The 16,428-nt window shown below is 35.0% G+C and overlaps 1 protein-coding gene and 1 long non-coding RNA gene across 2 annotated transcripts; both read right to left on the bottom strand.

Moving 5' to 3' along the window:
* Positions 1 to 237: 237 nt before the first annotated feature.
* Positions 238 to 15,533, bottom strand: LOC133983951 (uncharacterized). The gene is made up of 13 exons (XM_062423167.1): positions 15,484 to 15,533; positions 14,888 to 14,975; positions 13,745 to 14,089; positions 13,314 to 13,622; positions 12,483 to 12,746; positions 10,362 to 10,637; positions 9,580 to 9,661; positions 8,930 to 9,008; positions 8,452 to 8,845; positions 3,412 to 3,720; positions 2,577 to 2,840; positions 2,010 to 2,216; positions 238 to 581 (listed from the first exon to the last, which is right to left on the bottom strand). Exons 2-13 carry the CDS (start codon positions 14,931 to 14,933, stop codon positions 238 to 240), a joined length of 2,919 nt encoding a protein of 972 aa, XP_062279151.1. The 5' UTR covers positions 14,934 to 14,975; positions 15,484 to 15,533.
* Positions 3,885 to 5,416, bottom strand: LOC133982868 (uncharacterized). Its single transcript, XR_009925356.1, has 3 exons — positions 5,233 to 5,416; positions 4,617 to 4,703; positions 3,885 to 4,189 (listed from the first exon to the last, which is right to left on the bottom strand). It is a non-coding gene; the product is annotated as an uncharacterized LOC133982868 (long non-coding RNA).
* Positions 15,534 to 16,428: the final 895 nt, after the last annotated feature.

The raw sequence follows: 16,428 nt of genomic DNA, 5'->3' as shown, positions 1-16,428 counted from the left end.
CAGTTACACAGTTGCACCATGCAGAACAACCACTAAAGACTGTGGTGATGTCAAGTGTCAAGCTTTATCTGAGAATTTCACATTTTAGTGTGTATAGTGGCTGTCTCAAGGATTGTTTATGGAAGTTTAAGGTCGCTAAAGTCAGAATGTATTTAATTGTAAACATAGTAGATTTAAACCAAATAATGACAAAGGCATACAGAACATAAGATTGAAAGGGATACATACATTAAACATCTATTTCATCATTTCATAACCAACTGCTAAACACACACCTGGAGATGTTTGATGCTCAGCACTGAGGACACAAAATGTCTGAATGGCAGATCCCAGAGAGTTGGTGCTACGGCAGACCACGATGGTATGATCCTTTTCCTGTAGATGATTCACAATCATGATGCTCCTCAGACTCGTGCCATTCATAGACTGACTGCTGATAGTAAACTTGTCAGAGTGATTGACTGGTAACCCATCCAAATACCAGTGTAAGGTGGGAGAGGGGTTCCCCACAGTCTCACAGGAACAGTTGATCTGGTCTGTAGGTTTGTCACAATCAGATGAAGGAAGGATCTTTGGAGCAACTGTAATAAAAGCATAAAAGAGAAGTGAAGAGTCAAGTGAAGTTGTGCCTATAGTATAGAAAAATAAATTACAAGGTGGTCTGGTAGTTGCAGTTGAAGGTGTCATTATGCAAAGCAAAGGGCTTTTTTCTCCAAGTCCAGTATTTTCTATTTTAGGACACCCTGGCAGGTATTTTGCTCAGACCATGGTCAGTTACCTCAACAATTAAGACAGTTTGTAACCAGGGTAACGTTAGTTTTATGAGAGGGTTAACTTGTGACTAGTGCACTACGCTATTTATATTATTGATTAATTGAGGATTCTATGTTTTATTTAATGTGACAACTATTATGTTTGTATTAACAAGGAAAGTACAATACTTTACAACCAAAAGTATCATCACACATTTGTAAAAACACCTGAACTGTCTTAAAAAGTCCAGGAAAATATAGTCAGGAAATCTGTGGTGTCCTACCGCTTAAATATCCCAGTTAACATGAAGGCTATGACTCATCACCTAAAATGAGCCACAGATATGGCTCTGATCACTACTGCAAAACAAGGGATTAATGCTGTGCAGTCATTTTCTGTCCTTCTTGTAGTTGTGACCATTACATTTGCTACAAACTAGCCACCTTGTGTCACGACAGTCCTGCACACTGTTGCAGCTGCATATTACTAGTGTAACTAAACACGTCACAGTTTACAGAAATGTTGTGATGTAGAATGGCTAATGCAGTCAGCTACCATCTACGTCTGACTAAAAATGTCCTTTTTTCTGTATAGTAATTGGATTTTTCACAATTAAGATATTTTACACATTGTTTAAAAGCTACAATTTGAATCAATCAAATGAATAGGATATACCACCCAGCCCTACAGTGAAAATAGTCTCCCTTCATATATGGACTTCTGGACTATTCTTACATGTTTTGGAGCACAAGCTAAATCTTACTAAAGGTGAGCTGTTTATATAGTTTTCTAAACATGATAAAAAAATTTAAGATATTTCAAAACTGTTCTAAATCATAAATAAGCAATTGAGCTGTCTGTTTGGTGGCCAATTATCACATTGTTTATACTGCCGGAATGAAGACAATACAGATTTTCTTAGAGAGATAGTGTCCTTAAAAATCATGCAATCTTGATTTTGAAATTGTGATCTCATTTTAACCAAAATTGTGCAGCTTTAATAACGTGTAAGAGATTTATTTGTATCGTTTGTAAATTAAACTATGAATCATATTAAGATATTTCCTTTTTATTTTTAAAGAAGAATATTCAATAGATACATTTATAGATTAATTGTATAATTTGTAAATTAATTAACTCAAATAAGCCTGGTTTTAGGTAACATAAAACTTTTCAATCATGTGATACTTACATTCAACATCTATTTGAATGGTGTTGGATCGTCCAGCTCCAAGATCATTTTCAGCCTTGCAGACAAACATGGTTGTTGTCTAGAGTTGCTTTAATGGTTAACGTATGTCCAGACCCTATGATGGCGTCCCGGCCTCCATCAGTTCTGTACCAGGTGAAGGTTCGTACTGCTGGGTTGGCATCACTGCTGCATGTTAGAGTTACATCACTGTTCTCTGGTACTGGACCAGAGGGACTCACTGAGGCTTTGATGTTTTTGGGTGAATCTGAAACATGAATAATTCATATTATTGGTAGGTGTGACATCGCATGTTCTGATATCTGTCCATGTACAGTATTTTTCCGAGTAATTCTTTAGAATCAAACCTTTTTAACCAACATGTAACAGCAAACAACAACAGCTAGAGTTATTGCTTTTATGTTTCTGCATGTCATCAATAAAAGATCTAAAATGTATGTCTTCTGTGGAAATGTTTTAGCCTCACAATGACCAAAGCCACTAAAGTTGTTCTTGTCAACTCATTAAGTCCAAAAATAGAAAAACCATCAATAGGTAGGTGATCAAAGATGACCAACAATCTGCAAATAGTGGTACATTTAGGCAAGTTTCTATTCAGACACATGATACATACATTGAACATCTATTTGAATGGTGTTGGATCGTCCTGCTCCAAGATAATTTTCAGCCTTGCAGACAAAATGGTTGTTGTCTTGAGTTGCTTTAATGGTTAACGTACGTCCAGACCCTATGATGGTGTCCCGGCCTCCATCAGTTCTGTACCAGGTGAAGGTTCGTACTGCTGGGTTGGCATCACTGCTGCATGTTAGAGTTACATCACTGTTCTCTCTTACTGGACCAGAGGGACTGACTGAGACTTCGATGTTTTTGGGTGAAACTGAAAAATGAAGTGAGTGAAACATAGTCTGATATATGTAATGATATGAAGTCTGATTATGACATGCTTTTTTTCTCATGAGATTAGAGTGAAGTGGATCTGTTTAGTGGAGCTATCCATCCAAAACCCCACCCACTCTACTTTGATTAGTTGGCACAAGATGAAGCTTGACACAGAAGTCATCATTGTAGACTACAGAAATGAACATTTACTACATCTCTTATCAAACTCATAATCACAATATTGTCTTCTTTAATTTCTTCTAAACTTTCCTCTTTTTTTGGAAAAATACATGATTATATTGATGCTCAACAAAATAATCAGCTTGCATCACCTCCTTTACCCACAATATTAAAATATTGTGCACATATGAAATCATTAGTAATATAACAGTCTGGAAGGAGCCATTCTTTACAGTGAGTACACTTTATTTAGAGTCTGGAGTACAGTTTACTGCTGGGTATTATTTGCATGGAGGTTCCTGTTTAAAACTGATGAATTAGACATTAAACAGGATCACTAGATTCAGAAGTTGCAGTGTAAAAATTTAAAAAAGGAAGAAATAACTCACATGAAATATCAGCTGTTACACTGCTAACAGATGTTCTAGTGCTGCCATCTTGTTTCCTGTATGCAGCAGTACAGGAGATTTCCTTTCCATGATGGAGGTGAGAAGCATTGAAGGTCAGAACAGAGATCTTGTCTTTAGTTTTGTCCTGTTTCTCCTTCAGCGTCTCCTCACTGTCACCAAGGCCAGGGGTCCACGTCAGAGTTGGTAGATGAGACAGACAGGGAGCTGGAGCAGAGCACCTCAATCTCACTGAGGTTCCCCCCTTCTCATTCAGTGTAGACGGTCTCAGAGTTGGTGTGGGAGGATCATCTGATACAGAGGCACATTTAAATAAACAGTCATTACTTTATGCTTTGTTATTTGACTTGAAAAATTCAGTAATTTCAAAAACAGGATTAAAAACATAAAACATGAACTGGATATGAAAACATACCTTTGACCACAATATTTATGGAAAAGTCCTTAAAGTTGAATTTTAACCCTCCACTACATCCCAGTCTGAAGTAATAACTTTTGCCTTTGTGAGGACCAATGTTATTCAGGGTTGTGGTGCAGTTTTTTTCTGTCAGTCTTCCATGCAATTCTCCATCACTTGTTAGTTTACTACTATCAAACACATCTTGATCGTTTTGATCTCTCCATATTGCTTTACAACTGCTATCTAAATTGTCTTTAAATGTGGTGTCTATATCAAAGGAGCAGGGAATAGTCACACAGGATCCACTCAGGACATCTATTGACTCTGGAACAATGGCCTGAAATCTCTGACACAGGGCACCTGAAACATAAAAAAACAAATCTTGATGAAGGCAAGGCAGCTTTATTTATATAGCGCATTTCATACACAATGGCAACTCAATGTGCTTTACTCAAAACAAACATTTAACAGTAAGAATTGGAAATAAAAAACATAAAAACATGCAATTTGCGAAATAAAAATAAAACCCAATAATATGAGGAAGAGAACAAACAGTAGTGAGACAATTATACTGCTTCAATACCTTTCTAAAATCTTAGCCCAATAAAATATCCATATAATCACAAGAAGTAATGACTGTAACTATTATGGTCTCAGTGATTGTTAGATTTGTTAATTTGCTTCGTTATCACAGAATTATTTTTGAACCTTGGTTTGCATGCTTGTGCAACAATGGGGTTTTCTTGTTTATTTGAATGAATCAATGAGTAAATGAACAGCAACTCACCTTGCAGCAGACACCCAATCAGAAGGATAATCAGAGCTCTGGTCATCTTTGTTGTTCAGGAGATGCAGAAACTCAAGCTGAAACAGTCTGGAGATTACAGATGTGGTACATGTGATGTGTGTGGTACATTTTATCCTTCAAGTAATGATTTTCAGAGTAAAGTTTATCTGAAGGCTGATGTAACATTTCAGGTCTCAGGTGGACAATCCTTTAGTCTAACTCACATATCTTTAAAAACGTTGTCAAGGTGGAAAAGTAATAACAATTAAATAAGTGAGTGCTAATTTTTAAAACATTCTCAATTATTTAACAGACCTTTCACTTCCTGTTTTCTTGAGGAGAGGAAGTGAATTGAAAATTAAAAAAAAAAAAAAAGGTACAAGAATTACTGTATATTCACCTTATTTACTGTTGCATCAGAAATCTATGATTCTTAAAGGTAACACAAAACTATTTTATTTAGTATTTACAAATACTACAAGCATTTTCAAAACCACATCTACTTAAAAGTTTTTTTGCAAATATACAACATCATTTTTAAAGTACATTGATTCAATGTTTTGTTGTCATGTTCTAATAAATGAATGCTATCAATATTGAAATTACAATTACTCACATTTTAATCAGGTCTGTCAAGCTCATAGATGAAAGGTGCAAAGAGAAGTGAAGCTCCTTAGAAGTGAGCTTGCACATAACTCACAGGAATCAATTTTATAATCTTTTAATCATAATTGCACAATTTCCTCATTTGTGCAAATATGTTACCATGAAAAGGTATTTACCATTGCCACAAACTAGACTTGCACATATACAGTATACATGCATAAAACAAACATTCACATTCATACATAAATGCATAGGTAATTAAAGTGCATAATAATTCAGTTAAGAGAGGAGTACACTGTGCATATAATGTATTCAGCTAAAAAACAAGAGCAGGCAGTTAAACAAAAATGTAAAAAGTAATGTTTTGAGTCTACTTTTAAAGGAACTAAGCTTTAGGGCAGCTGTGGCTCAGAAGGTACAGCGGTCATCCACCATTCTGAAGTTTGGCAGTTCAATTCCCAGCTCCTCCACTCCACATGTTGATGTGTCTTTGGGCAAAATATTTAACCCTGAATTGCTCCCGATGGCTGTAGCAAAGGCATATGAATGCGTGTGAATGTAAGTCTCCATCTGATGAGCAGGTTGGCACCCTGCCTGGTAGACCCTGTCAGCGTGTGTGTGAATGTGATTTGTAGTGTAAAAGTTGTCAAAAACACTAGGTTTATATAAGTACAGTCCATTTGCCATTTATTAAGAAAAAGACCATAAAGCATTAATATCAAACCATGTATTATTTTACGTATTCTATGTTGTATACAGTATGCACAAACAAAAAGTCATGCTAAGTCACTCACACACAGAATATGTACAGTATACTATTCAGCATAGTGATGTTAGTTAAGTTTGGGCTCAATTAGATCTCAGAGAACTCCCTGTAAACCTGTTATGAAAAAGAGTGTGATACAATTCTAATAACATGAATCTAAATAGACTTTTGGGGATTTAGGAGAGATACTGCTGTGTAAAAAAATTGCTGTCAACACCAATTACAGAGATAGAGATGATGAAAATCAGTTGTATTTTACCATGTTTTACAGCTTTAGTCTCAGACTTTTTTTTATATAAGGACAGGTCAGTAATTGACACTAGATGGCAGTGTTTTCATACCTTATAAATATGACTTATGTCAGAATTGTTAGAGTAGTGTAAATTAATGTGCAGTTGACAATGTTTTCTGTTCCTCTGGTTAGAGTAATAATACTTAAATATTTAATTACCTCATTATTGAGATCACTGCCTCCTTTTTAGTTAGCATGTATTACTGGAGGGAGCACTAATCCTTGTACAATTTAATTAATGGATCACTCAAATAACCATAAGCTCTTGTTCTAGTCAGAGAGCTGTGTACTACTCATTCAGAATAATTCAAACAGCCACATGACTAAGAAAGACATTTATTATAATGCCTGAAGAGTACATACAGTAGGTAGATATAACACTCAAAGGGATAATAGGGCCTATAAATAAAATAAGAAACTTGTTCAGACATAGTGACTCAAAGTGGTGTTCAAAACTAACATGATGCAACAGGGAATGCAAAGAAATCTAATGTTCTCAGTCAACGTCTTTCATTTTTAAATTATCTCTTTATTTTTTCTTTTAATTTGTATTATTAAGTTATTTGACATCAATCTCAGATTACAAAGCCATGTTATACCTTAATATAGTGGCTTTATTTTGGAATGTCAAGCATTGTTTTGGTGCTGTCCAGTGGCGGTTCTAGACCAGTTTTAATGGAGGGGCCAGGTTGGGGCCAACTTTTTTGTTAGGGGCACATACAACCTCAGTACAAAATCATTGCAAGAAATCTGTCATTTTATGCACAGGGGGGTCCGGACTCAGAGTTACGGGGGCACTGGCCCCTGTTGGCCCCTCCCTTGGGCAGTTAAAGATCCCAGATCAGGCTGAGTTAAGCTATTTCAGGCTTTGAATGGCTTGTAGAAACCTGCGTTTAATGCCAAATAAAGTTGAATCTGACAAATCTTCAGCGGTGTTTGCTTCAAAAATAAAAAAATAATATACATGGAAATGTGAGACTTAATGCTAACAAATAAAACAACGATAACAGAACTTTTAAAAGGTTAGGGTAAGGGTTGGAAAAAGAAAGAAAGAAAAGCAGTTTCTTACTCATGAAGTTTCTGGAGTCCAGCTCAGAGAAAACATCCTCTGAGGTTGTTTTTTTAATAATTTTGAATGAGAAATTCAGAGTTTTGGGTGTGTTTTAGGAGTGACTAGTGTCTGCATCTTCTGACATTAAAGAATCTTTGAGGAAGTCTATTCTGAAATTTTACATATAAAAATCAAACTTCAAGTCTCTGCTAGTAAGTATTTCACACTAAAGTTGTATTTATGACTTTTATGATATTTTCTAATTAATAAGTGTGCTGCTGTAATACAGTGAACACAATTCTAAAGCAGCTATTCTGAGAGCTGTTTGTTTTAGGGTGGCACAGTGGCTCACAGCTAAGGTCTATATGGAGTTTGTTACAGAATGATTTACATGTACTTTTTAAGTTGACTCAGTTGTAATTATGCAAAATAATTTATTTTAAAACGTTTTTAAGTTTATGTAAATTATTATTGTAAGATAATAGGAAATTGTTTCTTTCAATTAACTTCAAATTAAGCAACGTTTAAGAAGGTGAAACTGCATGAACAAAGTTACTATTTGTTTGGCTGGACTGTTGCGTGGCAACTGTATCAACAAAAAGAGCGGCAATGGTGTAACTGAAGTTATTGTGTAAGTTACACCATTGCTTGGCCAAACAACTTGTAACGTCAAGTTTCGCCACTTCCTGTATTCACTGTATTGACTTAAAAGCTCCCTAATGTTTCATACATGGTCAAGGCATTTACTTGGCTTTGACATAGCCTTGTTCTAGCCAAATCCCCTGTTTTTGTTGAAATCCCTCCACTGAAGCTGAACAAGGAAATACTGTTGAGACAATGTGACAATGACTGTGGAGGAGCCTAAATGCAATTTCCTTTGACTGTAACGCTGGAAATGATCAACTTTACTGGAGTGACTCATACTGCTGAAGTATCATATGATCCTCTAATAAACTTTCATAGACATGTTTGCTCAAATATTTTCGCCACCCATCACGTACATTGTAAGCACATTTGGAGGGGATCTCCTAATGGTTAGTATGAACAGGAGAAATGATTAAAGCAAGCAAAAACAAAGAAACTGCAATATTAGAATACAGAACTGTGACCTATTTTTGTGAAGTATTTTGGTCTCTAAATGTAACCTGGGCATATTCAGTATCGTCCACAATCGTTGCATCTTGTTTTGGCCCCACATTGCCATATATGCTCACCATCTCCAGTGCGCTTTGTACATCATATCTGCTGGTGCTTTCCTCCATGCGCTTCTCCTCCTGCAGAAAGGAGCTATCAGAGACCTTCCTGCTCCCACGGCGTAGTCCCTTCCTCTGGCTCTTCCAAATCACACTAGAGTAAGTTATGTAATTGCCCTCATCCTCATTCTTCTTCTTCTTCTTCTTCTTCTTCTTGGAGCCTTCATTGGCAACCTGTAAATCTTGATGAGTATTTGGTTCATCTTCCCTTTTCAGCGCATTGGCGTTGACATAAATGTCCTCTTCTGGTTGGTCAGAAACCTGAAATGGAAGAAAAGTGTCACATATATTCTGCTATATTATCCATGTTTAATACTATTACATTTTTAAAAAATCTGTCTGTACCTCATTTTCCTTTCGGCTTGTCAGGTGTTGTTTTCCCACAGCAATGCTGGTGTCACCTGTGCAGCAGGTCCTCTGAGCCCTGACAAATATACAGCAGGAAACCCTGTTCAACTTACACAAATATATTCATTTCAGCTTTGGTTTTGAGCCTGTTTATGTAGTTGACAGAATAAATAAGTGTGATCAGTGAGGGAGTTAAAACTGAGGGCAGTAAAACTCTAATCAACACATGTAAAAGTCTACATGTGGTTATGTTAGGTGGATTTCTAGTAAGTACTAATTTAATATAGATCATTATTTATCATATATATGAGACATCTGACATAGCTCTAAAGTGAGGTGATCATTTGTGATTAAAAAAAAGCAAAACTATTTGAAATGTCAGGGTAAACTTGTCTTGATAAAAATCAATGTCAAACACAGATACAGTGCATTAATCAGTTAGTTACTTATGGACCCAATAATGTTTTTAAGTTATTTTTCGTGAAGTGTTTATATTAATTGTTTCATCAATACAGAACGTGTGTCTGTGGTAAATTGTTGATTTTGCAGGGCCAGTTTAATGTATTTGACTTGTTGTATGACAGGTTGGTTCACTGATACAGCTGGTGTAATATGAACATGTGTGGTGTCCCAAGCTGTTATCCTACCGGAAAGCAAACAGCAGAGCTGACACTAGAGCTGCTGTTAGAACAAAGACTGTGATGATGAAGGCTGGCAACGTCACGAGACCTGAACACACAAAGAAGATAATGAAGGTTAATCAGAATCAGGAATATCAGAGATGTGGTATTTAGGGGTTTAAGTTGGGCTATACAAGTGACTTGGTGGCTTATGCATGTTGTTAAACACAAAACATAACATACCTCAAATAACTGTTTATTTGAGGTAAGTTATCATTGTTAAGGGATTATTTGATGAATGAATCCTTCCGTCATAATGGAAATTCATTCACAGACACAGTGTTATGATATGTTCAAAATGTTTGATTTGAAAAGAACATTTTTAAACAGAATAAAATGTTAAACTTTAAATTTGGTAGTAATGAACACTGCTGCCAGAAGATTGCAGAAGTGAAAAGTATTTGCTTTACCACTTCACAAAAAAGAAGTCTATGTAGTTTAATGAAGAATTTTTCAGCAAATGTTCTTTTGTTTAATTCATTTTGTAGTCTTAGCAGTGTAGTAGTAAATATTTGCAACGTAGTAGATATATAGGTTTTTGTAAAAAAAAAAAAAAAAAAAAGTTTCTCACAAACAAAAGCTAATTTATAGATGCTAGTAGTGTAGATAGTGTTACATCTACCATACATCTCACAGCAAATGTGCCACTTTTTTGAAACTTACAAGACTGTCAGTAAACAAACATATTCAAACAATTTTAGGAGGTTAGTTTCCAAATAATAAAACTTCAATTCAGCATAAAAACAAACCTTTACATTCTGTAGATTCTTTTAGCTCAGATCCATAGAAACAAAATTGAAGTCTGTGAGATCCCAGAGAGTTGGAGCTACGACAAACCAATCCCTGTGTTTGATTCACAGAGATGAAACCCATGACATTATGATTCATTCGAGTCTCAGAGCCATTGACAGGTGACCCACCCAAATACCACTCTAATTTGGGAGAAGGGTTTCCCACGGTCTCACAGGAACAGTTAACCTGGGTTGCTGTTATATTGCAACCGGAGAACAGAATCTGTGGAGCATCTGTAAAAAATGAAAAGTTTAGAGTCAAGTTGGGTTAAAGTAATTTAGCAAAAACACATAAAACAATGACCTGATATAAGAAAACAAGAGCTGGAGCCAAAGAATGCAATGATGCAAAGAGGACTATTATTTCCTTTACCAACTCCTTTTTTGTATATTGGTTTACCTCAGTGTTTATTGTATGTTAGCAAAGAGAGAACGGAGGCTGTTCTTACTGTCATCCTTTTCTGTGCTTAAATAAACACACATAATTTAACCCACGCAAGTCTGTCTCAGTACTCACATGTACATATGTACTCTGAAGGAGTTTTTGGTTGCTGTAATCAGTCCATCTATCCATACTGGCTATGAAGCAATCCACTTTGAGAGGAGAGTAAAAAAAATATTGTTTTGTGTAAAACTTTTGAAGTTGCATAAAAATCAGAATGATATAGTCTGAGTTAGATAAATAACTCTAAAGTTAGCTATAGATTTGTCTGTGAGATCAGTTAACCACTTTGGTCCCAGACTGAAATATTTCAAAGACTATTGGATGGATTCCCATGACTTTTTTTGCAGACTTTCATGGTTACCAGAGGATGAATTCTGCTGACTTGACCTGCTTTTCTTTTTTTCTTTTTTTTTCTGTAATGCCAACAGCAGTTCAAAGGTTACACTTATTCTGTGAAACATCTCAACATCTACTAGATGGAATTTTAGAAAACATGTTTCTCTATGTACAAACAATGTATTGTTGTTTGTAAATACTGACTTTTGTCATCACCTGACTTTTCCATAAGTGCCACCATGAGGTTGACATATATGGCTTTGAGTGCAATGTCTTAACAACTACAATTAAATGGATTTCCAAGCAATTTTGTAACATCATCCACTCAGTATGAATTATAATCCGTTTATTGATGTCTTAACTTCACAGTGAGTTCTCTAATCGGGTCAACATTTTAATTTGAATATTACGGTGAATGACCAAAAAATGAGTGCATGAACAGTAATTTTAAAAAAAATGCATATTGGTTTTAGTATTGTCTGTCTCCAGTTTTAAATCCTGCCTGAAAACACACCTATTCCGAGTGGCATACTCTGTCTTGCACTGACTATGTAGTCACATTCATATTTATTTATTTATTTATTTATTTATTTATTTATTTATTTATTTATTTATTTATTTATTTATTTATTTATTTATTTATTTCTGTATGTATTAATCTTTTCTAAAATTGTACTAACTTCCACTTCAAAGTTTGATGATTTTACTATGTTTGATGTAGAATTGTAGTATTATGTGTGTCTTGTAAGGTGTCCTTGACTGCTTTGAAAGTTACCTTTAAATAAAATGCATTATTATTATTATTATTATTATTATTATTATTATTATTATTATTATTATTATTATTATCATCATTTTTTATTATTATTATTATTATTATTATTATTATTATTATTATTATTATTATTATTATTATTATTATTATTATTATCATTATTATCATTAATATTCTTTAACCATGTAATGAATATTCCCTGCTATTATAAATGTTAATAACGTTGGCATCACCTAAAGATTGTCTGCAGCTTTAATATACTGCTTAGACAACCATTCGTCACAATGAGTGATTTAACTTTTCATATTTTTTGTGGGCATATTAACATGGAGATAGCTGTTTCCCAAATTTACAAATTTACAAATAATATAAAAATTGAACTAGACAGTGTATCCAAACTTTAATTGGTACTCATTATAAGTTAATCAATTAATGACAAATCGTATCATTTGTAAATCAGTTCACTGCATTAAGCTAGATGTATCTGGGTATGTAGAACTAAAGTTTTACATTTGATACATACATTGAACATTTATTCGAACGGTGTTGGATCGTCCAGCTCCAACATTATTTTCAGCCTTGCAGACAAAATGGTTGTTGTCTTGAGTTGCTTTAAAGGTTAACGTATGTCCAGACCCCATGATGGTGTCCTGGCCTCCATCAGTTCTGTACCAGGTGTAGTTCCTTACTGCTGGGTTGGCATCACTGCTGCATGTTAGAGTTACATTACTGTTCTCTCGTACTGGACCAGAGGGACTGACTGAGACGTTGATGTTTTTGGGTGAAACTGAAAAATGAAGTGAGTGAAACATAGTCTGATATTTGTAATGATATGAAGTCTGATTATGAAATGCTTTTTTTCTCATGAAATTAGAGTGAAGTGGATCTGTTTAGTGAAGCTATCCATCCAAAACCCCACCCACTCTACTTTGATTAGTTGGCACAGGATGAAGCTTGACACAGAAGTCATCATTGTAGAATACAGAAATGAACATTTACTACATTTCTTATCAAACTCATAATCAAAATATTCTCTTCTTTAATTTATTCAAAACTTTCCTCTTTTTTTGGAAAAATACATGATTATATTGATGCTCAACAAAATCACCTGCATCACCTCCTTTACCCACAACATTAAAATATTGTGCACATATGAAATCATTAGTAATGTAACAGTCTGGAAGGAGCCATTCTTTACAGTGAGTACACTTTATTTAGAGTCTGGAGTACAGTTTACTGCTGGGTATTATTTGCATGGAGGTTCCTGTTTGAAACTGATGAATTAGACATTAAAGTGAATCAATAGATTCAGAAGTTGAAGTGTAACAAATAGAAAAAGGAAGAAATAACTCACATGAAATATCAGCTGTTACACTGCTAACAGATCTTCTAGTGCTGCCATCTTGTTTCCTGTATTCAGCAGTACAGGAGATTTCCTTTCTGTAATGGAGGTGAGAAGCATTGAAGGTCAGAACAGAGATCTTGTCTTTAGTTTTGTCCTGTTTCTCCTTCAGCGTCTCCTCACTGTCACCAAGGCCGGGGGTCCACGTCAGAGTTGGTGGATGAGACAGACAGGGAGCTGGAGCAGAGCATGTCAAACTCACTGAGGTTCCCTCCTTCTCATTCAGTGTAGATGGTGTCAGAGTTGGTGTGGGAGGATCATCTGGTGAGGGCACATTTAAATAAACAGTCATTACTTTATGCTTCTTTATTTGACTTGAAAAATTCAGTAATTTCAAAAACAGGGTTAAAAACATAAAACATGAACTGGATATGAAAACATACCTTTGACCACAATATTTATGGGAAAGTCCTTAAAGTTGAATTTTAACCCTCCACTACATCCCAGTCTGAAGTAATAACTTTTGCCTTTGTGAGGACCAATGTTATTCAGGGTTGTGGTGCAGTTTTTTTCTGTCAGTCTTCCATGCAATTCTCCATCACTTGTTAGTTTACTACTATCAAACACATCTTGATCGTTTTGATCTCTCCATATTGCTTTACAACTGCTATCTAAATTGTCTTTAAATGTGGTGTCTATATCAAAGGAGCAGGGAATAGTCACACAGGATCCACTCAGGACATCTATTGACTCTGGAACAATGGCCTGAAATCCCTGACACAGGGCACCTGAAACATAAAAAACAAATATTGATGAAGAAGAGAACATACAACGTAACAGTAGTGAAACAATTTTACTGATTCAATACCTTTCTAAAATCTTAGCCCAATAAAATATCCATAAAATCAAAGAAAGTGATAAATGTAATTATTATGGTCTCAGTGATTGTTAGATTTGTTAATTTGCTGTGTTGGGGCGAGCAGACAAATTCTTCTCCTTTTTTTCACCTCACTCATAACGAGCATCTTACAATACTGCAACATTGTATGGTTCAAGAGTCTGTCTACAACCTTAAGAGCCAAATTGTCACAGCAATTAAACATCTGCTCAAAGATTGTGGGCCAACCCCTCCAGCAACTCTACGAAACAGCCTTTTGCAACATGTTAAGGCTGGATAACAGCATCATCTATGATCATAACCATGTTTTAAACAAAGCATTTCAACTGTTACCATCAAACTGTAGATTCAGAGTACCCTCATTCAGTAAGATCAGGCTTAAGTACACCAATCGATCATTATGCTAAACACTCAATCTAAGTCAAGATCAAGGACCAGGTGAAGGAACACCAATGTGCTGTGCGTGTTGTTTGTAGAGTTTAATGTGTCACTGCTTTGTCACTGTTAAAGTATTGGTCTTACATGTCTGTGTTTGCAATGGAGCTGCTAATGGACGCAAGAACATTTTCAGACCTAATTATTTCTAATTATTTCAGACATAATTATTTTGTACCATGGCTTGCATGCTTGTTTTTTTTTGGGGGGGTTTTATTTGAATGAATCAATGAGTAAATGAACAGCAACTCACCTTGCAGCAGACACCCAATCAGAAGGATAATCAGAGCTCTGGTCATCTTTGTTTTTCAGGAGATGCAGAAACTCAAGCTGAAAGCAGTCTGGAAATTACATATGTGGTGGTACATTTTATCCTTCAAGTAATTTTCAGAGTAGAGTTTATCTGAAGGCTGATGTGACATTTCAGGTCTCAGGTGGACAATCCTTTTGTTGAACTCACATATCTTTGAAAACTTTGTCAAGGTGGAAAAGTAATAACAATTAAATAAGTGAGTGCTAATTTTTAAAACATTATTAATTATTTAACAGACGTTTCACTTCCTGTTTTCTTGAGAAGAGGAAGTGAATTGAAAGTTTAAAAATAGTTTAACAAGAATCATAGTATATTCGCTTTATTTACTGTTGCATCAGAAATCTATAATTGTTTTAGGTAACAAAAAACTATTTTATTTAGTATTCAGGAGTTACATTTTCAAAGCACAATGTACGAAGGACTTAAGTTTTTTTTGCAAATATACAGTATAATTTTTAAAGTATCAATATCAATCAATATTTTGTTGTCTTTTTAAATAGATGAATGTTATCGACATTGAAATTACAGTGACTTACATTTTCATCAGATTTGTTGAGCTCATCGATGAAATGTGCAAAGAGAAGTGAAGCTCATTTGAAGTGAGTTTGCACATAGTTCACAGGAATTATTTTGATAAATAGGAAGTTACACAAGCACAAGTAGGTGTGTTACAATGACTCACACTTTTTTTCTTCTTGTAAAGATTGTAGTGGTGACCTTTCCCTTGCCAAAAACTAGGCTTGCACAAGAAAAATACCATGAACATTGTTATAAAACCAAATAAGGAAATATTTCACATTTTGTGTGTGATAAGGAATATGCATGATCAGATGTGCATATATATATACTATAGACAAATTTAAGGAACATCCTGAATAAAACAGTGGAGAAACATGCAGACGCTTCTGTGCACCAAGGCTCATTGAATCGTTTGGTGAGTATGAAAATGATGTCAATAAAATGCAATGGACCAATATGTAAACAATGCTCTTTGCCATAAGACCAAATGAATGAATTTTCTCTGATGTTATATGTCCTTTTGTTATGTCGGCTGTGTTTGTTTTTCTTTCAATGTGCTCAGGGCCCTGTTCCATAAAGCAGGATTACCAACTAAACCAGGTTTATTTCATTAGTCTGGCTCATTTTCCAGCAGATTTGGTTCCATAAAGCAAGCTCAGCATAGTTCAAGCTCAGTTACCACAGCAACTTATGCTGGCACACTAACCTGGTCCGGACTAGGCTAATTGTCAGGCTTAGCCTGAGTCGCTGCTTAGCCTGAAAGAAAAGGGATGATTTAATATATTATATGGCCTCATTAATCACCATCATTTAAAAGAAAATCAGTTCACATGAAGTCGGTTTAATAATAATCATATATCTATCTATCTATATATAGATATAGATATAGATATAGATATAGATATATACACATATATATACATATATATACACACATACACATACACATACTTATACATATA

Source organism: Scomber scombrus, chromosome 7, assembly GCF_963691925.1.
Source record: "Scomber scombrus chromosome 7, fScoSco1.1, whole genome shotgun sequence".
Taxonomy (NCBI): domain Eukaryota; kingdom Metazoa; phylum Chordata; class Actinopteri; order Scombriformes; family Scombridae; genus Scomber; species Scomber scombrus.
This window is presented reverse-complemented; position numbering and strand designations above follow the sequence as displayed.